Source organism: Tachypleus tridentatus, chromosome 2, assembly GCF_004210375.1.
Source record: "Tachypleus tridentatus isolate NWPU-2018 chromosome 2, ASM421037v1, whole genome shotgun sequence".
NCBI lineage: Eukaryota > Metazoa > Arthropoda > Merostomata > Xiphosura > Limulidae > Tachypleus > Tachypleus tridentatus.
The window spans coordinates 69,378,442-69,403,006 of record NC_134826.1 but is presented as its reverse complement, the minus strand read 5'-3'; the positions used below and the strand labels follow the sequence as shown (position 1 = coordinate 69,403,006).

Below are 24,565 nucleotides of genomic sequence, written 5' to 3'. Positions count from 1 at the left end.
CTCAGGATGATGGCTGTGTCTGAACCTTGGGCTTCCCTCCATGTCCAAGGGGAAAGCTTGGAGGCTTATAATAATAAAATACTAGACACTAGAGTTAAATGCAGTTGGCATGCAACGGAAACAGACCTATGTGGAGCTTTCAGCTTAACAACAAAACTTAAGTCATCTGTCCATTTGGTCTGTAGCACCATTCACATTGAAAATGCACCCACAGTATTTCATCCCATACACTTTATAAATCAACTAACCTTCCACAGATTTATTTTACGATGTTCGTTAATCACCAAATGTTGTAATTAAAAATCCTAAATGATAAAAATCAAATGTTTAGCGGTTTCCAAATAACAGTTTAACTTGGAAGGTTGGGATATTTTATCTCACACAACATGTATTTTGTACTGTCACAAATACCTATCACATTTTCAGTATATGTTCCAGTAACCAAAGATGAATAACATCAGAAGAAAACTAGCTTTAGTTTATTACTGCAACTTCCAAGGCTCGATTGCTGTAGGAATTTAACACTATGTAGTGAATGCAAGAAACTAAAATACATTTGGGGGATTTAGTCGTGTTAGTGTAGATAAGGAAGTAAAGGTGTTTCTCGTGGGAAGTGGTTTAGCAGTACGTAATGTGGACAATAGATTATGTACAAAGTTAGCCTTTAATTCACTGAGATGGAAAATATAAAAACAGTTATCAGTAATTTCCAAAATAAACAGAAGAGAGAAAAGTTAAATGCTTGAAATTATTAGCTTGATAATTATGTTTTGTTTAGCTACCAATCCTCAAAAGGAGAGCTCACTAAAGACAATTTATTTCTGTTTTCTTATAGCAAAGCCACATTGAGTTATCTGCTGTGTACACGAAGGGGAATCGAACCTCTGATTCTAGCGTTGTAACTCAAAAGTCTTATCGCTGTCTCACCAGGGAACATAAAATTTATATTTTTAGGTTCAGATAATACATTATGTAGACTACTTTTAATAATTATTTCATACCAACATGTAGAGTTCATTATTTAACTAGACGTTTTCACAGCTCAATAACTAAGCTTACTCTTAATGTGTAAATAATTTTCTTAAACTTGTAGTTATTATTACAAATATATATCGCATCTTTCGGCCATATTAAATTTAAACCATGCCAATAAGAGGCTTTATTGTGTACTACTGGTGCCATCTAATGGGATTTATTAAAACATTTCATGGCATTAATAAACAGCTGCGACGAATCTTATTTTCAGAGGTACACAGAATGTTTTTGTTGTCTCTAGACAATAACAGATTAAAGTAGACCATTTTTTTACTACTCGATAGGTTGAATGCAAGAAAGCCCAACCGAAAGAGGTAATGATGCCCAACAGTGTAGTTCGGGGCAGAGGGGTTGGTCGAGGAACTTACGGTGAGTTTGGTACGAAACTATAATTACTCAGTATGATGTTGGTCATTAGTAAATTTAAGTTAAAAGTGTTGTTTGGATGTACGAACTTTTAACAAAGTTAAAATATCATACATACATATATTTGTAACAGGCTAATATTTTTAAGAATTTATTAGTACATTACGAATGTATATAAGCTATAAAATTTATTTTGTTCCTAAATTTCTGAGTTTATACTTTTAAAAATTGAAGTTATAAAATCATTTATTACTAAAGTTTAAAACCAAAACGTTATTTAAAAGTCCTTAAATTAGCAGAAAACAATTTAAATTAGAAAATGAAATGTGTATAACTTATTTAAATTTATTATATTTCAAAAAGTGAATTGTTTTCTGGTTTTTAGACTAAAGGGTAACCATAAAACTGGTTTGGTAAAGAAGAGTTTGGTAAAACAAATGGTTAGGATTTTCTTAGGTGTGTGTGTGTATATACAGAAAGAGATAGTTTTCTTATATAGATATGTACACAGAGAGAGAGTTTTAGGGTTAGCTAGGGCACTTGACTTATAATTTGAGGATAAATGGTTCGAATTCCCGTCCAGCCAAACGTGTTCGTCTTCCCAGCCGTGGGGGCGTTATAATATAACGATCACTCCTACTATTTGTTGTCAAAAAGAATTGGCGGTTGGAATTAATGCCTTACCGTTAGTCTTTTTCTGCTAAATTATGAAGGCTAGCACAAATAACTCTCCTATAAGTTTGTACGAAATTGAAACTATACAAATTTTATTATGTATATATCACCGAGATTATGTTATTTACTTCATGATTACAATTATAGTTGTTAAATATATAACACTCAGTGGTTCTGGTATCATTAAGATAAATCTCGATACACTACTAACCATAGGCAAGGTATATTACTGTATCATAGTGTGCATGATTATGAAGCTAATATTGATTACATTGTTGCAAATACAATATTGTTTTTAACAATGTGTTCTGTACGACGAGTTTTTTACAACAACCTGCTTGTACCGCGCTAAAACGTTTCTTATGTTTTGATAAATGGCTAATATAAACAGTTTTACCTCTTTTGTGTTTAATGCGTCTTAGCCACTTGATGAGTTCTAAATTGAGCGAAACGCGTCGTCGTCGATGTAAGTGACGAACAACGTGTAGTTGGAATTTTGTTATCACGCACGATTTTAATTCTTGAAAATTAATAAGTGAATAGGTCAATAAAGCATTGTTAAAAATATAATAAAGCTGACAAACACTGTCGGATGGCTAGTATAATTAGCTACAAAGTTTCTGTTTACAATGAAACATATTAGAGTGTGTTGTTCCCAATCTCACGCATTGCAACTTACCAAACTACATATTTAAATGTCGTTAATCACGAAAATTAGCTCTAATGGTTTGTCACAAACAAATTAGTAATTAAGATTAACCCATTTTCCCAGAAACCAGAATATAATTATTCTAAATCTTTCTCATAAATGCAAAAATGGATTTGTGTCTGAAAATCTAGCTAGTTGCGTAACGCCAACACTAGTGTGTTTCTATTTTAATTACGCTTCGTTAAGACTTCTAAAATCACAAACATATGCATAAAAATTTGTAATTCTGAATAATTACTTGCTATAGCAAACACCTAGGCTGAAAATCTTTCGTGCTAGCTCAACTCCAATTATTTATTCCGAATAATGATAATAAATTAATTATATAATTTAGTCTACTGCCTGGGTAAACATTTGTTTAGCTCTAATTAACCCACGTGCTTCTAGGTTCTGATCATTAGGAAACTGACGAACATTTCTTATTCGATTGTTAAACAACCTAAACTATAGATTACAATTAATTTTGTTATAACAACTTAAACAGCTTAACATGATCTGTGTCCTGGCGAAGTCGCCATGCAGTGAAATTCGGTAATATGTAAGAGAACACTTTCTTTATATCAGATGTGTTTACTCCAATGCGTCGCTATACAAACAAAGAATTATGTCTAATTTTTGGTACTAGAAGATCATGCACCACAATACATTAATCTTTACAATCTGTTTAGTGTGCATAATTTATTATTCCAGTTAATCTAATAACCTAAGTAATCTTCTAATCCATATATTCTACTGATGTATCTAATCCACTGATCCAAATAATCTCTGTAATCTACTAATTCACGGATTCTAGTGATTTATAGAATCGACTAATTTCTGAAATTTGAATAATCCAAATAATATTTATAATCTACTAAGCCATAAATTATACTGGTCTATCTAATCTCTGAAATTTGAATAATCTAAATAATATTTATAACCTACTAATCCATAAATTATACTGGTTTATCTAATCCACTAATCAAAATAATCTCTGTATTCTACTAATCCATGGATTCTAGTGATTTATAGAATCGACTAATTTCTGAAATCTTAATAATTCAAATAATATTTATAATCTACTAAGCCATAAATTATACTGGTCTATCTAATCCACTAATCCAAATAATCTCTGTAATCTACTAATCCATGGATTCTAGTAATTTATAGAACTGGCTAATTTCTGAAATCTGAATAATCCAAATAAAATTAGATATTGGTCTATCTAATCCACTGATCTTTAAAAAAGAATAATCCACAAAATACAGTGTGCATAATTTATTAATCCACCTGCTCTAATAATCTCTGTAATCTACTAAACCATACATTGCACTTGTCTACCTAATTCACTAATCTTTAAAAAAAAAGAATAATCCACAAGATATACACTTCATATATTCTACTAATTCAGATAATCCACTAATCGTTAAAACTTAATCATCCGTATAGCCTATTAACTTATCATTACATTATATTTACATTACTGAAAGTTATACCTTGTTTTAGTTATCTGTATTCACAGATACTTTTATGTCTGTAGTTTACTAACATTGGCATGAAAGTTATGGCTTTTGTAATCTAATGTTTTTTTATAATTCACAAAACAAACCAGGTAACCATCTCGTTGAAAAGGCAAGCAGTTTTAAATTAAAACATTAGTAAATAAAAATAAAATATATTCATTACCAAGACAACCTTAAAATATTTCGCATAAGAAGATAAAATTGAGAAATATCTTTTAAACCAAGATCCAGTTGAAACCTAATGTTTGTTTCAATTTAAACAAAGTAAATAAACAAATGAAAATTCTATTATTTTTGAAACGATCTTAAAACACTATTAAAATTTAGTTACTAACAGTATAGTAACGATATTTATTAGTTTCTTTAATGGAGAAGGAATGTCTACAATAAACGATTTTAACCTAACTACATAGTAAAAAGTTATAACTTACATTTTTGATTCTGTACGTTACAACACACTCAGCGAATAATTAAATTTATATCTTATATTGATTTTAGTTTTATGTATAATTTATAAAATAATTAAGAATCATAGGATGAAAAATTACTCAAAGAACACAGATTTAATGGGTCCGATACCTGTTACCGTTTTACGCTACTCTCGATACAGGTGGTGTTTTCGAACAAATTTCTAATTTTGTAATAATTCTGAGTAAAATAAATGTAACATAGAGATTAAGCTAATGTTCACATTTTTCTCGTTTCAGACATTGTCTGGCCTCTAGGGGCTTTAACAGAAGGTATGTAACTTTTTTGGTACTGTTATTTGCTGATACAGGGGATGGGGGAGACTTGATTTTGTTACTGAACACATGTCGATTGAACATGTGTTTAAACACGCCTTGAGTTGTTTTTTGTGATTGTTGTTTGTTCTCTCTGTCTTGTAAGTGGTTCATCTATTTGATATGTATGTTTAGCTGATAACCGTTTTTTACTGGTTAAATATCTGTTGTTTATCATTATTTACAAGTGTACTAGTGTCCTCTAGCTGTTTTAATTGAAAGTATTGCCAAATTATGTTTAAAGGCTTTATAATAACAAGTTAATTGAATTTTTTTTCTACATTCCTCCTAATTTGTCGCCCTCTGGTGGCTCAGCGGCAAGTCTGAAGGCTTACAATTCTACAAGCCGGTTTTCAATAGTCTTGGTGGGCATAGCACAGGCAGTTCATTGTGTAGCTTTGTAGTTAACAGCAAATAAATTTAGTTTGTCCACTGCGGATCGAAGTTATAACGTTGTAAAGTATAGCACTTCATATCTATAAATTACGACCCAATAAGCCTCTCGTCGAATACCACAACTCATCACTTAGAGTGGGCAATAAGAGGTAACGGTAACATATTCTACGCGACACTATATAGAAACATAGTAAAGTACAACTTAGGATTATACATACATATATATATATATATATATATATATATTTACTTTCATTATTAGCTAAGCTACAAGAATCGTAATATTTTTCTTGTGTGAAAACAGTACGCATGATGATAATGTAGTACATGATAGTAATGTAGTATATAACATGATAGTAATGTAGTGTATGACATGATAGTAATGTAGTACATGAGATGATAGTAATGTAGTATATGATATGATATTCATGTAGTACATAACATAATAGTAATGTAGTACATGACATGATAGTAATGTAGTGCATGATAGTAATGTAGTACATGAGATGATAGTAATGTAGTATATGATATGATATTCATGTAGTACATAACATAATAGTGATGTAGTACATGACATGATAGTAATGTAGTACATAACATTATAGTAATATAGTACATGACTTGGTAGTAGTGTAGTAGTACATAATACGATAGTAATGTAGTACGTAACATGATAGTAGTATAGTACATGACATGATAGTAATGTAGTACATAACATTATAGTAATATAGTACATGACTTGGTAGTAGTGTAGTAGTACATGACATGATAGTAATGTAATACATAACAATCTTCCCTTCCCCCTAATGCAAACGGAAATGCAGTTCGTAACCATCCTCAACATAAAGATATAGTCACCTAACAGATCAAATTATTTAGAAGTTTTCTAACAAATGTATAACTGGTTTACACGTATTTTTGTGCTCGTTCAACTATTGTTAAAAATAAACATGTGCACTTGATAACAATATGTTATTAAAAATGAATTATACACGAGTTAGGGCTTGAAGAAGACTCGTGGCGAAAATTTATAAACTATTGTTTAAAAATATCAATAAAAAGTTTATGTAATACATTTCGATAGTGTGGATAATGAAGCATTATACTGCAAACTACACTCTTAGAAAGGCACTACATACATAAATTAAAAGAATCTATTAATATAACTTTACCTTCCGACGTTTGAATAATTGTAATTTAATAAAACTTTAGATCAAATAAATTGATATGATATTGATATGTGTAAACGTTGTTTTAAATTTACGTTTGTAAACAATGTACATCTTCATTCGTGTTGTAATAATATTCACGTAAGAGCACGTGCTGCTAACTTACTAAGTTGATTGACACAAACAGTTCAGACATTAAAACAGTGGTCTGCTTCACTTTTAGTTCTCTTGTCTTCCAGTAGGGTTTCCAGCTTACAGCTATGGAAGAGGAGGAAGTTACACTGGTTACCCAGGGTTCGGCTATACTTTCGCAGGTATGAATTTAAATATGTAACAAATCGGTATTCTGTGTCCTCTGGATCAAGTCAGTGTCTACAATTTGCACACGATGCAACTGTGAAGGTCTACAGCCTAGATCATCCTCTCCGTTGTTTTTTCTCCCTCACATTTTTTTCTGACTTTATCCTAGCTTATACTGTATGGGCAGGTCAACATGTGTCGAAAAAATGACGTAAACGTCTTCGGGTAACTTTCGGTTATGGTCGACATGTCTTCAGGTTTGTTTTTTTTTGTTGTTGTTTTCTCTCAAATGATCGCCGAACTGGAGAGTGAGTCCATTAAGTCCATCCCAATGATATTTTGCTTGTGAAAGTAAGTACGGAAAATTCCATATTTTTTATTGCAAAATATCTTTTCTTTTTAATGCTCATGACTCGCACCAAAGTTTTCGCTTGTCAAACCCATTCATCTGAGGTTCGTATATTGTTACTCAAGCGAAATAACGTAAGGAAATTATGTTCACACCATAGCACTTGTTAATATATTTTATTAAATGTTCATGCTGCACAATTATTCCATAATGAACACATATTTTGCACATAGTTAGTGTAATCGTAGGTCCATAGAATTGGTTAAGCTACTTGAGGGAATGTTTCAGATGAAGTGAACTCTTGATATTAATGTTATAAGCAGTCGTATCGTAAGCCTAGCGTCCCGAGAGGTCATCGTAGACGTAAGCCTAGTCTGTGTTTATCTCCTAAAAACCGGATTGAGACTATTTGTGTGTAATTATGTATTTTGTAAATCTTAGAACATCTATGTGACTTAGGCCTACATTTTTTGACAGTATATTACAATCACTTTTAGAAACGACACTTGTAAGTTAATTTCGTTACTTTTACGTTCTCATGCATCATTGCAACAATAGCTTAATTTATCATGTCAGTGATGTTACGAAACTAAAAATAGAACTATTAAGATTAGAAAACAATATTTTCAACTTTTCTGTAGCAACTTAATCAAATTTATGTGACTCGGTATACCTTCTGTTTTATAAACTAAATAGTCAAAGCGGAACTGTTATTATTAGTATATTTATTAAATAATTCTAAGATAATTGTGTCCCAGTTACTTAAGCGTAAACTTTAATATTTTAATTATGTTTCTTAGCCTATAGTTAACATTAAACAGTCATATGTTTTTGTTCTGTTTCAGAGTATCTAATATTTGTAACTGTTTAAAGTAAATTGGGGTTTATAACTAGACATTTCTATTACAAAATTAACTGTTATTTGTTTAAGAAGAAAGTAGCTAGTGTATGGCAAATATATTTCTAACTTTAACTTGCAATTGTACAAAGAGTCGTGGTTTTCAGTTAGTTTGCTAATACGTAACGCTTCGATATCTTAAGTTGCTATAGTGTATGGCAGTGCGCTTTCTTAAGTTTCTAAACGTGAAGCTAATGTGTAATAACATAATTTATAATCTTAAATTTATAACTTGTAACGGTGTGATTTGTTTATCTTAGGTTGCTCTTCTACAACAATTGGATTACTTACTTTTCTAGAAATGTAAGGTGTAAAAGCCTACCCTTAGGAAAGTAAAAAAACAAAACAAAAAACAATTACTTCTTGAGCAGAATGTGTTACTGTATAATATTTGAAGTCCGTATCTTATGTTGCTTGGTTTACTGGATGCTGCAGTAATTTGAAAGTTTTATTTCTCGTCATTTTCGTATCGTACAGGGTTATTAGTCAGATTTACTTATTATGGTGTTTGTTGTTGTTGTTTTAAGTGGGGTATATATATATAGTATTGGAAATAATATGGGAAAGGTTAAGGAAACGGAGTATAAAAGACTCTGCTGGAGTGCCACCTCTGACGCAGTCTGTTTTCAAATAATAGTCACATTTTGATAATATAAGCTATGATTAGTTCTCATTTAACAAATCACAGAGTGCAACATCAGTTTAAAGCCTAGTAACTTAAGCTCTCAGGACTGAAATATTAAACGACAAATGAGTATTAAAGAATCTAAAGTTTTTATTGACTAAGGATACTCCAGACAAAACTCTTGTGACTAGACTCCATGTTACAGTGGGAGCTATATGCCAAACTCTAGAGAGGTTAGGTGAAACTGACACTGTTAATAATAGAAGTGGTTAAAAACAGAAGTCCGAAACTCCACCAAAATCATGCTATCTCATGGTCTGAGAGATAGACCATGTCGAGTACAGATTTATACCTACAGTATAAATGTTGACCCCGAGAATGATAAGACGCACGTTAGAAAAGGGTTGTCATAACAAACATCTAGCATCTCGAGAACTGATGCTAAGAAGTAACGAGATTTAAACATTAAGACTGGAATCGAACAAAAAATGTGTAATGAACAAATCTGGAGTAAAGTGCTTTATACAGTTGAATCCAAGTTTCAGATTGTTTGTGATTAATCAACAACAGTTTGTCCAACGGCATGTATAAAGTACTGAAGCATACTGGAGGGTGAATATTGGCGCAAATTTAGGAATTTATCTCAGCTAAGATGTGCACAAAACTTCTGACACCTTGACTGATCCATCGTGCTACTCTTTTAGGTTCATTGGATTGACCGTGTATTCATCTGCCGGTAAAACAGTAATCCCAATCACACAGTAAATATAGCGAAACGATATCCTCACGGTGTAGATGACAGTGAAAGAAATTATAGTCACGGCCTAGTCTGCACATGTTGCGATATGAACATTTTCGTGGTTGTACAGGCTTATGTAAAGATGTTAGCAGATTAAAATATGATTACAACAGTTTGTGTGAGGAATGATACAGGAGAGTTAGAACACAAGTTGTTACTGGTACCATGTGTGAGGAATGATACAGGAGAGTTAGAACACAAGAGTTGTTACTGGTACCATGTGTGAGGAATGATACAGGAGAGTTAGAACACAAGTTGTTACTGGTACCATGTGTGAGGAATAATACAGGAGAGTTAGAACACAAGAGTTGTTACTGGTACCATGTGTAAGGAATGATACAGGAGAGTTAGAACACAAGTTGTTACTGGTACCATGTGTGAGGAATAATACAGGAGAGTTAAAACACAAGTTGTTACTGGTACCATGTGTGAGGAATGATACAGGAGAGTTAGAACACAAGAGTTGTTACTGGTACCATGTGTGAGAAATGATACAGGACAGTTAGAACACAGGAGTTGTCGTTACTTGGAGTTTCGTGTATGTTACGTTATGTATACGATGATAGTGTTTCAACAGTACTGTATCGCGACAACAACCTTGTATTTTTTACTGTAAACACTTACGGGAGTTATAAGTTTCTTACCAATAGATTATTGGCGTGTATTAATTGTGTATTATTTTATATTGTCGAAAGCCATGCATGGTTCTTGTGTCGTACTGTGAAATGGATGGTCCATAAAATCGCGTTTTTCAGTTTCGGGTCATAGGTTCGTTATAAGTGTGAAGGTCAAATCCTACTTTTCAAACTGAGTTGCTCAAGAGTTGTCGGTTGGTACTGTTGGTTAATTACAAGAGTTCAAAATTATGGTCGACGAGCGTAGGTAACCGTTGTGAAACTGTGGGCGGAAATTAACAAAATAACTGTTTTTTTTATGTTACATTCCTGAAGTTATAATCCACATTGATTTCATAGTTTATTATGACATAACTGTCGTCAACAGGTCATGTGATGGAGTTGGATAAATAACGAATAGAAAAATTTTACGATTTAAATGATTTGTGATGCGAGTTTGATTTTTTATCTCTTGGTACAAAAAATCCAATGCTTGTATATCTGTGTTAATTTCGTTAAACTTTACATAGTGCAATATATTTGAGTTTTACGCCAGAATATAAAGATTATCCACAGCATATTGTGTCATCATTTTCACATATTATATTTAACCTTGTTGACCCACAATGTCAAACTTGAACCCACTACAAGCAAGTACTTTTATGGTCTGTTTTTCAGTCGTATTGCTTGAGCTAATTTTTTGGTCAAAGCAATGCATAGGTATTTGTTTGAATGCTGTTGAGTTGGTTTTTTTTCGTAAATTTACTGAATTAAGTTTAGATGTGGACATCAAATGTTTATATACAAGAACAAAACTTAGTTTATGTGTATTACCAGACCTCACATCTACAACTTTCACGTCTCCTCCTACTTTTGAAGGCGACCAGTAAAAGCCTTCTGTACAAATATAATGTTTGTAAAGACTGATCTCAAACTTAATAGTGCAGTAAATATTAGGAAGTAAATATTTAACGTCACGTGCTATGCGCCAGGTCGAATTAGAAAAGGATACACCAGTAAATTTATTACAACGTTTCTAAATGTTGCCCTTTACGTAAAACAGAACAATAATAGGACAACCTGTTAGGTTTTCTTTTCATACAGTCATAAATATATATTGCCATAGGCACAACCATTCTATACACCATATAAAATATAATATTAAATGATATTTTAATTTCACAAGGATCAGCTGACGTCCTCAGTTTATTTTGATGAAAGAATTAGAATAAAAATATATATAATGTAAAGGAAAGAAAGTGAAAGTCATGCTTCAAACAATTATAAAAACAATATTTAAACAAATATTTTCTTCATGTAACTGTACCTGAAAACATATTATTAAACTTAAAAAATAGGTAAGATTTCTGATAAATAAATGTTTGATACGTCACTTCTTTTGATACTTTCATTAAGTTTAAATATATTTGTTTTAATCATTTCAGATGAATCGTCTTTTGATGCCAGTAATAAAGTATTAATTATTTGTTACTGATATGAAAAATGTATCACGAGGTAACTTATCTTTTGTCAACCTTATAAAAGTGCATGGTTCAAAACCAATATTTTATCACAATCACATATATTTGTAACATACAAAAAAACAAAGATTTGTTCGCTCCATTCTGAATACCCATCATGTATTAATGATTTTTCGACACCATCACATTGTTTGTAAGACGTGATGTTCTAAGATAGTTTATGTTTAAACGCACAGTTTGTAATGTAAATCAGAAGCAAAATTATCCATCACTTGTTTTATTTTATAACAATGACTGGAAGACCATAACTTCTGTTTTATTTCATAACAATAATTAGATAACCATAACTTCTCTTTTATTTTATAACAATGACTAGAAAATCATAACCTCTGTTTTATTTTATAGCACTGACGAGAGGACCGTCACTTCTATTTTATTTGATAATAATGACTAGAAAACCATAACTTCTGTTTTATTTTATAACAATGACTATAAAACAGAGGTTATGGTTTTGTAGTCATTGTTATAAAATAAAACAGAAGTTATGGTTTTATTTCATTTTATTTTATAACACTGACGAGAAGACCGACACTTCTGTTTTATTTTATAATAATGACTAAAAAACCATGTCTTCTATTTTATTTGATTACAATGACTAGACGACCGTAACTTGTTTTATTTCATAACAATGACTAGAAAACCATCACTTCTATTTTATTTGATTATAATGACTAGACGACGGTAACTTCTGTTTTATTTTATAACAATGACGAGAGGACCGTCATTTCTATTTTATTTGATAATAAAGACTACCAAACCATAACTTCTGTTTTATTTTATATCAAGGACAAGAAAACCTTCACTTCTATTTTATTTTTTAACATTGACTAGAAGACCATAACTTCTGTTTTATTTGATAACAATAATTAGAAAACCGTAACCTCTATTTTATTTTATAACAATGACTAGAAAACCATAACCTCTTTTATTTTATAACAATGACGAGAAGACCGTCACTTGTTTTATTTTATAACAATGACTTGAAAACCATCACTTCTATTTTATTTTATAACAATGACTAGAAAACCATAACTTCTGTTTTATTTTATAACAATGACTGTAAAATCATAACCTGTTTTATTTTATCACAATGACAAGAAGACCGTCACTTCTGTTTTATTTCATAACAATGACGAGAAGACTGTCACTTCTGTTTTATTTTTTAACAATGACTGCAAGACCATAACTTCTTTTATTTTATAACAATGACTAGAAGACAGTCACTTTTATTTTATTTGATTACTATGGCTAGACGACCATAACTTCTGTTTTATTTTATAACAATGCCTAGAAAACCATAACGTGTTTTATTTTATAACAATAACGAGTAGACCGTCACTTTTATTTTATTTAATAACAAAGACTACAAAACCTTAACCTCTGTTTTATTTTATAACAATGACGAGAAAACCGTTACTTCTGTTTTCTAACAATGACTAGAAAACCATAACTTCTGTTTTATTTTATAGCAATGACGAGAAGACCGACACACCTTTTTTATTTTATAACAATAACTAGAAAATCATAATTACAATGACTGGAAAAGCATAACCTCCGTTTTATTTTATAACAATGACTAGAAAACCATAACTTGTTTTATTTTATAACAATGACTGGAAAACCATAACTTGTTTTATTTTATAACAATGACTAGAAAACCATAACATTTGTTTTATTTTATAACAATGACTAGAAAACCTTAACTTGTTTTATTTTATAACAATGACTAGAAAACCATAACTTCTGTTTCATGTTATAACAATGACTAGAAAACCTTAACGTGTTTTATTTTATAACAATGACGAGAAGACCGTCACTTCTGTTTTATTTGATAACAATGACTAGAAAACCATAACTTCTGTTTTATTTTATAACAATGACTAGAAGACAATAACTTTTGTTTTATTTTATAACAATGACTAGAAGACCGTCAATTCTGTTTTATTTTATAACAATGACTTGAAAACCATAACTTCTGTTTTATTTTATAACAATGACGAGAAAACCGTCATTTCTATTTTATTTTATAACAACGACCAAAGACCGTGACTTCTGTTTTGTTTTATAACAATGACCTGAAGATCTTAACTTCTGTTTTATGTTATAACAATCATTAGAAGGCCATCACTTCTGTTTTACTCTATAACAAAACGATCAAACCGTCTTTTCCCCACCTTGTGTATTTAATAATCGACATTTAAATTTGGTCCCATTTCTCCGCTGTTATTATATTTCTGTTCTGTACAGAAATTTATCGATGACGTTTCGTTTAGGTTATTGGATATGACAATGTTTGTTGTTGATTTTTACATTGAGTAGATACTCTTATCACATTAGTTTTAAATAGATCAACTAGAACTTGGTACAAACTTTAGAAGAAACATAATACACGTCCTTTTAGATCATTATTAAAATAACCTATTTTTACTTTTATCATTTTACAATCAAATCCATTTTTTTGCTAGAAAACCTGTTTTTTTATCTAACTTTAAGTGTTATTAATATTTAGATAACTTTCCATGTAGTTGCCCAATTACTTCCTATTGTACATGTAGATCTTCTAATGATAACCCTTTAGGCATTTCAATAAATTTCTAGATATTTTTTTTGTCAAATATTTTTTTACAACTATCTTTTGTTTGGGCCATTATTTATTTCTTAAGCCAATGCTTGCTGCTGATGTGATAACTGGGTAGAGTTTTGCATGGCATAGGTTTAGTCTCTCGTAAGCATTGGTAAGAATATACCAGTCTCTTCCTTCTCCACGAATGTTCCTGGTCCATTTATCCTATGACGTAACTAACTGTTCTGTTCATGGCGTACCTGTTTCCTACGATGTCTATTACAATGGTTAGATACCTTTTTTTCGCAACGAACTACTGAAACGTTGCAGTAAGGGTAACAGTGGTCCAGGAGTGTTGAAACTTTCGACACTAGCTTTCTTTGTTTTCTCGAGGAGACACGTGGAGACGAATCACGTAAGTACGTAAATTACGTGCGTGATAGCTACGTACGGTGCTTGTTCTGTTGACTTATGTTTCGTCCAAATTTTCCGGCATGCTGGATGTTGCATGATTTGACCCTCATCCAGGAAGCTTAGGAAGGTATGGGGAAGTCTAAATGTTCTAGATTTAGTTTCATTTCGTACAGCCTTACCCTTGCACTCTAGCGTCACTGTGGAGAACCTAGTAACCAGTGATTATAGTGAAGTAGGACACCTCGTCCCCTTTGTTATTCGTACAAACAAGAAAGTTTACGCTTTAATCCTATCCTCCCACATTTTCCTTAGGCTTCCCCGGTTTTGGTTATTTTCCCACTTCAACTACAGTCAGCAGAACGGCCCGTACTTGCTTACTATGGCGACCACTTCTCTACTGCTCCCGTTTCTAACATCACTCGACCTAAACACACTTCCATAATTATTACCAATACTTCAGTTCTCAGAGACCAGTATCGACACGCTGGTAAGTCATTAGGTGACGCTACACTTCCTGAGACGGGAGTTGATATTTCATGTGTGACATAAAGGTTCTAGTACAAAAATAACTAGTAGTATATCAGCATTTACCTCTCAAACGTTACTAATTCATTTTAAATATTGTCACGGTCTTATGATAAAGATAGCTCATAAAATAGGTTGTGACTGTCTTATAAGATCTTAGAGCATTTCAAACATAAGATAGGTTCTCACAGTCTTAATATAAATATATCAGTTTGTTTTAAACATAAGATAGATTGTCATGGTGTTATGTTAACGATATCAAATTGTTTTAAACATAAAATAGGTTGTCACGGTCTTATCATAGATATTAGTTTGTTTTAAACATAAGTTAGATTGTCATGGTGTTATATTACAGATTTTCACTGTATTGAAATACAGTAAGTGATTACAGACATTGACTGTGTTGATACATGGGTAGAATACTATTGGATGGAGCTAGTGTTGATACACAGTAAAATACTACATTTGATATTCTCTTACATAGATTGAACATAAAATATAATATGTAGAGATAACAAGGTACCTGTTGGTTCATCTTGGTTGTCCCATCCTTTTAGCCAAACTAAGACATTTAAATAAATAAATTTAAAAAAATTAACTGAGCCACTATCATTCAGGTATCAAACTCTTTTAAAACTTACTCAAATTTACTGCCTCCACAACATCTCAAGGTAACACATTCCCTAGACCAACCACCATATTTAAAATATAAAATTTTCTTATCTGAAGATGGCTTCTACCTTACTTAAATCTATATTTGTATCCCCTAGTTATATAATTCTTGCTGTTAAGCATGAGAAATGTTGATGCATCAACACTATTAATTCCTTTTACAATCTTAAACACTTCAATCAGAATCCCCCAAACTCTTCTTTTTTCTATAGAAAACAATTTTAAGGATCTTAATCTCTCTTCATATGACAATCCCTCCATCCCAGGTACAATTTTAGTAACCCTTCTACAAAACCTTTCCAACAACTCAATGTCCTTTCTATGGTAAGGAGTCCGAAACTGAACACAGTACTCCAAATGTGACCTATACAGTGTACTTACAACCTCTTTAGACTTGTATTTAATATTTCTGTAGATACAATCTAAAATCCTCTTTACCCTACCACTAGCAACAACACACTGCTTGGATGGCTTTAAAGACTGACGAACCATTACAAGGTTGTTTTCTTATATGACACTGTAAGTTTATTTCCTTCCAAATTATATTTATAATTCAAATTATGATAACTAACATGTGCTGTATTGCATTTATCATCAAAATCAATCTACCATGTATTTGCTCAACTCACTAAATGATCTAAATCCTTTTATAAATCAGCATCTTCTTCACAGCTAGAAACACCCAAGACCTTAATATCAGCAGCAAATCTAAGTAATTTATTAACCATCCCTTCATCTGTATCATTGAAGTAAACCAAAATGAGCAATGGTCCTAAGACTAGACCCTAATGTACACCTCTTGTAACATTAACTAATCCAGTCTGACTGAACTCATTTATAACAATCCTCTGCCTTCTTTCATCCAGCCGTTCTTCTATCTAATTAGTTCTCTTACCCCTTACACCTACAGAGATAAGTTTTGTAACACACTTTTAATGTGGCATCTGGTTAAATACTTTCTGAAAATCCACACTCTTTATCATTATCTAAATATGCTGTAACACTTTCAAAGCACGTCAAAAGATTTGTAAGGTAAGATCTTCCCTTCACAAAACCATATTGACTATCCAATAAAATTCTAAAATTTGTTAAATGATTTTGCAAAAACACCTTTTAACAGACTTTTAAAACTGATGTAAGATTAAATGGACCTATAATTACTGGGACAATTTTTATTACCTCCCTTGAAGATAGGAGTGATATGAGCTAAGTTCCAATCTGTTGGTACTTGTCTACTATCTAAAGACTTGCAAAAAACTGTGGCAAATATCTCATACATTCAATTCCTGACCTCCTTTAAAACCCTCAAGGAAATATTATCTGGCCTAGGAGCCATTCATTAAACTTACCAGTTGTATTTTAACAAGCTCAGAATTTATGAAATTGTCTTGTTAAACTTTGTTTTCATCTATTAATTGTTCAAGATGAGGAATACTGCTTAAGTTTTTGTTGAGAAAAACTGAAGAAAAAACAGAATAATGCAACCATTTCACAATCATCATGTACTAGACTTCCTTTATCATCCCTCAAGGGTCCTATTACCACACTAACATTTTGTTTACTGTTAATGTTCTTTAAAAAAATCCTTACTGTTAATTTTTATGTCTTCAGCCAACTTTTTTCCATACATTCTTTTGGATGTCTTAATCTCTTGTTTGACAACTTTCTTGACTTTCTTTAATAGTAAGCAACTGAGATTTCTTAAACTTGTGATGCTTTTCTTTAATTTTATCTCTTACACTTTATGAACAAACATGATTTTCTATTTGCTGCTACCCTTTTCTTTCTGTAAGGGATATATTTGTTTTCAGTATTGAAAAACTGTTATTCAAAAATGCTCCACATTTGCTCAGTGTCCCTAAATAACTCAGGTGCCCAATTCGCAACACATAATTCTTGTTGCAATATTAATATTATCACCTTCAACAGGATGTAACTCGCACATTAGATATACAGTCACTCCTTCCCCTCTCTTTACTACTCTGTCCCTATTAAATAACCTACAACCATGCATTTCAGTCATCAAAATCATCTACATTTAACCATGTTTCAGTTACCCCTTATATATCAAAGTCTTATATTCATACCAGTTCCCTAAAGTCATCTATTACTTCTAGCATTAATATAGTTGTGGGTTCGAATCCCCGTCACACCAAACATGCTTACCATTTCAGCCATGGGGGTGTTATAATATGATGGTACATCACACTATCCGTTTGTGAGATTGTAGCTCAAGAGTTGGTGGTAGGTGGTGATGACTAGCTGCCTTTCCTCTAGTCTTACACTGTTAAATTAGAAATGGCTAGTGCAGATAGCCCTCATGTAGCTTTGTGCTAAATTCAAAACAAAATGAAACCCAAACCTATTGCAATGGTAACAATCCTATTCTTATAATTACTTTTATAATGCTTTCTTCTGTTAAACTTTCCTCTACAGTTCAGTTTTGTTTCATTTAATGTTTGCCCTCACCACTATCTAGTCTTAGTTTAAAACTTCCCTTAAAACTGAGTTAATAGCCCTTACAAACATGCCAGACTCTTTCCTATTTAAGTTTAAACCATCCATTCTAAAAAGTTCCTTCATCCTTCTGAAATGATCCCATAAGTCCAATCAGCTAACCTACTGATCCTTACATATTAATTTCAGCTTAGCATTTAGCCCTAGCAACCTACTCAAAACTTCATCTCCACAATAATAATATTCTTTGCAGTATTCCTGACACAATTAATTTATGGTTTTTAAATGCTTTCATCCACCCTTGTACTTATTAATTAGATCCTCTGACTTACTCTTCCCCATAGCATTAGTCCCTGCTACATGCACATCAAAAACTGCATCATTTTTAATCCACTTCATTGTATCCCATGCTGTCAGTTGTCTTCTACCTGTGCCCCAGGGTAATATAATCTAACTATTTTCTCCCTATTTACCCCAAAGACTATTGTATGCACATTCCATGTTAAGGAATCACCTGTAACTATAACCTCTTTAGGTTCACAATCCATGTCCTTCTCTATATTCCTTTCCCTCCTTCCAATAGTCTCTCGTCTACACAAGTCAAGGGCTGAAATCTTTTCAGTTAAGTTCACTACTATTAACCCTAATACTACCCTTTCTAACTTCCAATTGTTATTTAAATTCCTCATGTAAATTATGATGTTCATATAATTTCATACTCTTTTATGTCAAGTAATGACAACGGTTCATAGCACTGCCTATGAAACCAGGTGTGTAAAAAAAAAAAAAATCATCCTTAAATTATGCGAAAGAAACCTAACGTAATTATCAACCATACTTTAGTATTTCAAACTATATTAACAACCTACGACTGCTTCTTTCAACTAACTTAGGCCTATCTTCTCATCCTCAACTGCGTGCAAGACCTTAACAAAAGAACACCTTACACTGTTAATTTGAGTAAATTAAAACTGATATAAAATAAACCCGTGTATTTTCTTATAGCATATTTACTTTAAATTAATATCTACGAAACGAGCATAAATTAGTATAGAAAAGCAATTTAGCTACAACTTTGATCACCCTCAAAAAACGTTTCTGGACCAATTAAAAGTGTTTGATAAGCGAGTACTCTCCAACCCAGTGTTTACCTAATGAATATGGCGCATTAAGATCTCTCATTTCTTGTATTCAACTGTTCAGTAATTATTTTTTTTCATTCCCATATTGTGTACATATTATAGTGTTTTTGTTTTCCACACACACGTGTATATTAAATATTTGTTTAATTCACTAGGCATAAAAGTAATAATTAATATTACTTTATCTGCTTATTTCAGCTTATTAATTATGGTCATTGTTTCTTTCTGTTATAAAGAATAATTTATAATTAAGATAATCCTTTGTTCGTGTCACTCATCAATATTAATTGGGTCAGGTGTAGTACATGAGACTTAATGTTTTTCTAGACCGAAGCTATAATACATACTAATCATTATTTCAAGTATATAACTAATTATTACACTTCATCTAGCAAGTTGGAAATGTACAAGTACTTGTTAATCTAGTTGCTCTATCCAGTTCGAAATGTGCAACAAATTGTTACATCAAATCTAACCAGGTTGAAATAACTTAATTTTTACTTTATATAACCAGTTATTTATTTGAAATAAATCCAGTTTTTGTACTTGCTCTAACCAGTTCTTTATTTTTAAAACAGCCTTCCGATCCAGTTTTCTCTATTTTAACTTTAACGTTTTATTTCTTATACTCTGTAATAACCTTTCCTCTATCCAGTTGGTTTTGTTTTCAATACAGCTACTCAGTGTGTTTGTCTCTACTTTTTCCGTTCGTTTAAGAAGTTCCTAAAATATTCTATCTATGTTTGCAGTGGAATTAAATGGTCAACAAACTTCGCCTCCACTACTGGCCCAGGCTTTATCAGGTACCAAAGGAAATTACTACAAGTAACATTACTAAAAAAAATAAAACTTTTAAAAGAAATAATCTTACTACCAAACTTTGTACAGAAGTAACCTTGCTGACAACTTTTAACATCAATTTCCCTTTAAGTTTACAAATTCAGTGTTCATAGTTATGCTTTATCTTTAAATGTTAAAATAAGAAACAGAAAAATCTTGCACGTTTCTTCAGCCAATAATCATTACAGTCATTTATCGGTTCATATTAATGAAATGATATCGGATAGGTGACCATAAAACAAGCACAGAATAGTTTTAGATTTGTAGATTTAATAGAGAGAAATCGTTAAGAAACTAGTCAAGAAACTTCGCTCTAAAAATCGACCGTTAAAGTAATATCAAAAATGGATATTGTTTTTAACAGTGATAAACAACTACGCACCCCAAGGATTTGCTCCGCCCACTTCTCCAGCTAACAACCATGGATGGCCTGCTACCAATAGTCCAGGACCCATTGAACTATACAGTTCCAGTCAGGATAGCGTAGGATATGTACAGACTACCAGCCCACAGCCCTCAGGCTTCCCACATATTGCTGTAAGTAGAGTATGTATTTATCAGTTAGCAACGATACTGAAATTAGTTACAGTGGTTGTTACCAAACTTGTTTGGTCGTTGTAACCAAGTTAAACAAAAAATCTTCCAATCGATGCCCTCAAAATATTTTAAATTTGTAGTTTTGTAATAAAAAAAGCAATTTTACACCCGATATATCTCACTGTTGGATGTATACCTGTATTACTTGACTTCGTAACAACTAGGTTAAGTATTCTACTAAGTAATTTATAATAATATACCATCTTCCCCTCATAATGTTTTTTTCTTTCTCTCTTCGAAGGGCCCCCTGATAGCAACGGCTTTTACAAATGGTTACCATTGAGTTAAAGTACTAAGGGGCCTGGTGCCGGCTGGTGGTGCAAGGTAGGGTTTTAGTTTGGTTTGATCTGTTTCGAATTTTGCGCAAAGCTACTCGGGAGCTATTTGCGCTAGCCGTCCCTAATTTATCGATGTAAGACAAGAGGGAACGCAGCTATTCATCACCGCCAACTTTTGGGCTACTCTTTTATCAACGAATAGTGGGAGTGACCGTCATATTACAACGCCCCCACGCCTGAAAGGGCGAGCATGTTTGGTGTGACGGAAGCGTTTTAGTCTCTTCACACATAAATCATGTAAACTTCGAGTGCAAGGGAAATAGCATTTATTTTATACACTTAAATACTTTATAAATTAACCTCATGTTTCACTCGAAGAAAAAAATTGTGTTTTAAACCTAGGTGATTAAAGTTTATCTCCCTGTTTTATCTTTTCAAGATATCTGAATTAATTTTTAAAAAAATTGAAAAGCAAGCCCTTTTAATTGAAGTAAATCTATGAATAATAATGTATATCTAACTACAGAATGGAAAAAGTCATTACAGTTGGAAACAGTTTAAGTACCCCCCAAGTGGCTGAGCAATAAGTCTACTGACTTATGACACTAAAAATCGGAAATCGATTCCCATTGTGGGCAGAGCACAGATGGTCCACTATATAGCTTTGTGCTTAACAGTGGCTGATCAATAAGTCTACTGACTTATGACACTAAAAATCGGAAATCGATTCCCATTGTGGGCAGAGCACAGATGGTCCACTATATAGCTTTGTGCTTAACAGTAACAAACCAACAACCGCTTTAACAGAATATTATTTAATGCGTTATTTTTCAACTTATGCATAACTTTATAAGTATGTTATTAACCTGGACTTAAAACTAAACATAGGACTGGAGAAAGTAGTTGGTCTTTGAAATAATTTTATTTATTCAACAAAATAAGTGGCTATTGTCGCAGTGGCTAACCACAGGTAATGAAATGGTAAGCGTAAAGAATCGTAGAGTTTAGAAAACAATCACTAAAAGATGTTGTCAGAACTAAAGTTGGATATTCTGGTTTTATTTCAATCGCAAGAAATCATTTTTATTTAAACTCTTAATAAGAATCGAAATATATTTCGCCCAAATCAAATCTTGATCCTATACATCTGAGGTTGCACTTAGATCAGTATCTTAGAAAATGTCACTGACTTAGAGATAAAAACACCCAGTTTGTATATAAATCTCTGGAACTGGTAAGGCCAATTCTGGCCTTGCATGACCTAGTGGTTAGTAGATTTGTTTGTTTGTTTTTGAATTTCGCGCAAAGCTAAACGAGGGCTATTTGCGCTAGCCATACTTAATTTAGCAGTTTAAAACTAGAAGGAAAGCGGCTAATCACCACCACCCACCGCCAACTCTTAGGCTGCTCTTTTATCAACAAATAATGGGATTGATCGTATCATTATAACATCCCACAGTTGAAAGGGTGAGCATGTTTGGTGTGACGGAGATTGGAACCCGTGACCCTCAAGTTACAAGTCGAGCGCCTTAACCACTTGGCCATGCTAGACCCCTGGTTAGTAGAATTGGTAAAGCTATGTCTGGCCTTTTATGGCCTAGTGGTTAATGGAATTGGTAAGGCTATTTGTTGCCTTGCATGACCTGGTGGATAGTGGAATTGGTAAAGTTATTTCTGGCCTTTCATGGCCTGGTGATTGGGGCACTAGACTCGCAATTTGGTATGGTCGCCAGCTTAAATTCCGTCCCTTAACATGCTTAGTCTTTTAGCCGTGGGAATGTAATAAAGTGAAAGTCAATTCCATTATTCGTTGGTAAAAAGTAGCACAAGAGTTGACAGTGGATGGTGTTTACTAGTTGCCTTTTCTATATTAGCTTTGCGGGAAATTCCAACTAAAACAAACAAACAAACTGGTTGGTAAACAAATCAAGCAGGAGTTGGTTAAAGAATATATTTTCGTTTAATTTACTTTTCTCGTATATTCGCGCAAAGTTACACTAGGGTAATCAGTAGCACACCTCCCTCCCCCATCTCTTGGGCTACTTTAATCAAATGATATAACTTACCCACAATCCTGAAATTCTGAGTACTGTTTGCAATTCCCAGTTCGCCACTCTAACTCCTAGGCTACACTCACACCACACTTTGTTTAGAAACTGTATTGTTAAGAGCTACAAATATAGCGTAGATTTACGAAATCGTTCTGATATACATTTCGAAAGAGTATTTTTTGTTGTTCTTTTCTAGTGTGAATAGATGAACTTCCTCGATGTTTATACCAGTATAATGATTATTGTTAAGATAACAGCATTAATTCCCTGTACTTCATCCTCATAACGACTTATCTAAGAACAAAATCAAACCACTATATTATTGACTATCATAAGTTCACTTTGATATACCAAAATGGGTATACTCTACGTGCTAAAACAACGTGATTGAGTTTGAAATTAGGTATCCTACTGATTAAGATACAGAAGGAAAAGGTTATTCATGCACAAATAAACATATCACATGAAAACCATAGCGATATAAAGTTTTGGAATGTCGAAGAACTACATTTTAATAAATTTTGGTGTTGCGTAAGTAGTGTGACGTCAACGAAAATCCAGCCGCTTGTTATAAATGCTTGTAACTGCATTTTCCGACGCAAAGTATTTGTAATCTCGAGTCATAAAGATTTTCAAATCGGAAACTTAGGATTTCCAAATATGGGACATTCGTTACGTTTAATGGTTGAGAAACAATGGAATATGAGCAAACTTAGGGTACCAGGGCTATCTAAGAAGAGACCTGTAACAAGTCGCACCCTAGCTGTGATAAATAAAGTGTGGCGTCTTGTAACAGGTGAAGTCCATTGACCACAAAGGTCAATGACAAAAGCTCCATGGCCAGATGGTTAGAGCGTTCGGCTCGCAATCAGAGGGTCGCGGGATCGAATCCCCGTTACACCAAACATGCTCGCCCTTTCAGTCGTGATAACTAGCTGCCTTACCTCTAATATTTCACTGCTAGGGACGGCTAGCGGAGATGGCTCTCGTGTAGCTTTACGCGAAATACAAACCAAACCCTCTAGTCTTTCATTGCTAAATTAAAGACTACTAGCACAGATAGCCCTCGTATAGCTTTGCTCAATATTAAAAAATAAACAAACCAAGAATAAACACTGACTATCGCACTTCGTTAGTTGGCAGGTCTTGTAGCAATTTGATAAGGCACTCCCTTCATTACAAAATAAAATTCAGAGTTTGTGTTTCATTCATTCTGTTTAAAATACGGAAATTGAGTTTAAAATAAAAAATAATATACTATTTTAA

The 24,565-nt window shown here is 32.6% G+C and overlaps 1 protein-coding gene and 1 long non-coding RNA gene across 16 annotated transcripts in view; one reads left to right on the top strand and one right to left on the bottom strand.

Moving 5' to 3' along the window:
* The window catches only part of LOC143244151 (RNA-binding protein Musashi homolog Rbp6-like), a 153,189-nt gene that overhangs the window by 120,527 nt on the left and 8,097 nt on the right, over window positions 1–24,565 (top strand). For 4 of the 15 annotated variants that reach the window (XM_076488322.1, XM_076488323.1, XM_076488310.1 and 1 more), the window contains 5 exons: window positions 1,320–1,413; window positions 4,995–5,027; window positions 6,874–6,948; window positions 20,283–20,336; window positions 20,738–20,919. In XM_076488322.1, coding sequence (XP_076344437.1) covers window positions 1,320–1,413; window positions 4,995–5,027; window positions 6,874–6,948; window positions 20,283–20,336; window positions 20,738–20,919 — 438 coding nt within the window. Of the gene's footprint in view, window positions 1–1,319; window positions 1,414–4,994; window positions 5,028–6,873; window positions 6,949–20,282; window positions 20,337–20,737; window positions 20,920–21,211; window positions 21,295–24,565 lie in introns of all 15 variants that reach the window. The other 11 variants (XM_076488315.1, XM_076488325.1, XM_076488314.1 and 8 more) reach the window with 8 other exon arrangements.
* On the bottom strand, window positions 13,288–19,519 carry LOC143244153 (uncharacterized). Its single transcript, XR_013024925.1, has 2 exons — window positions 19,261–19,519; window positions 13,288–18,267 (listed from the first exon to the last, which is right to left on the bottom strand). It is a non-coding gene; the product is annotated as an uncharacterized LOC143244153 (long non-coding RNA).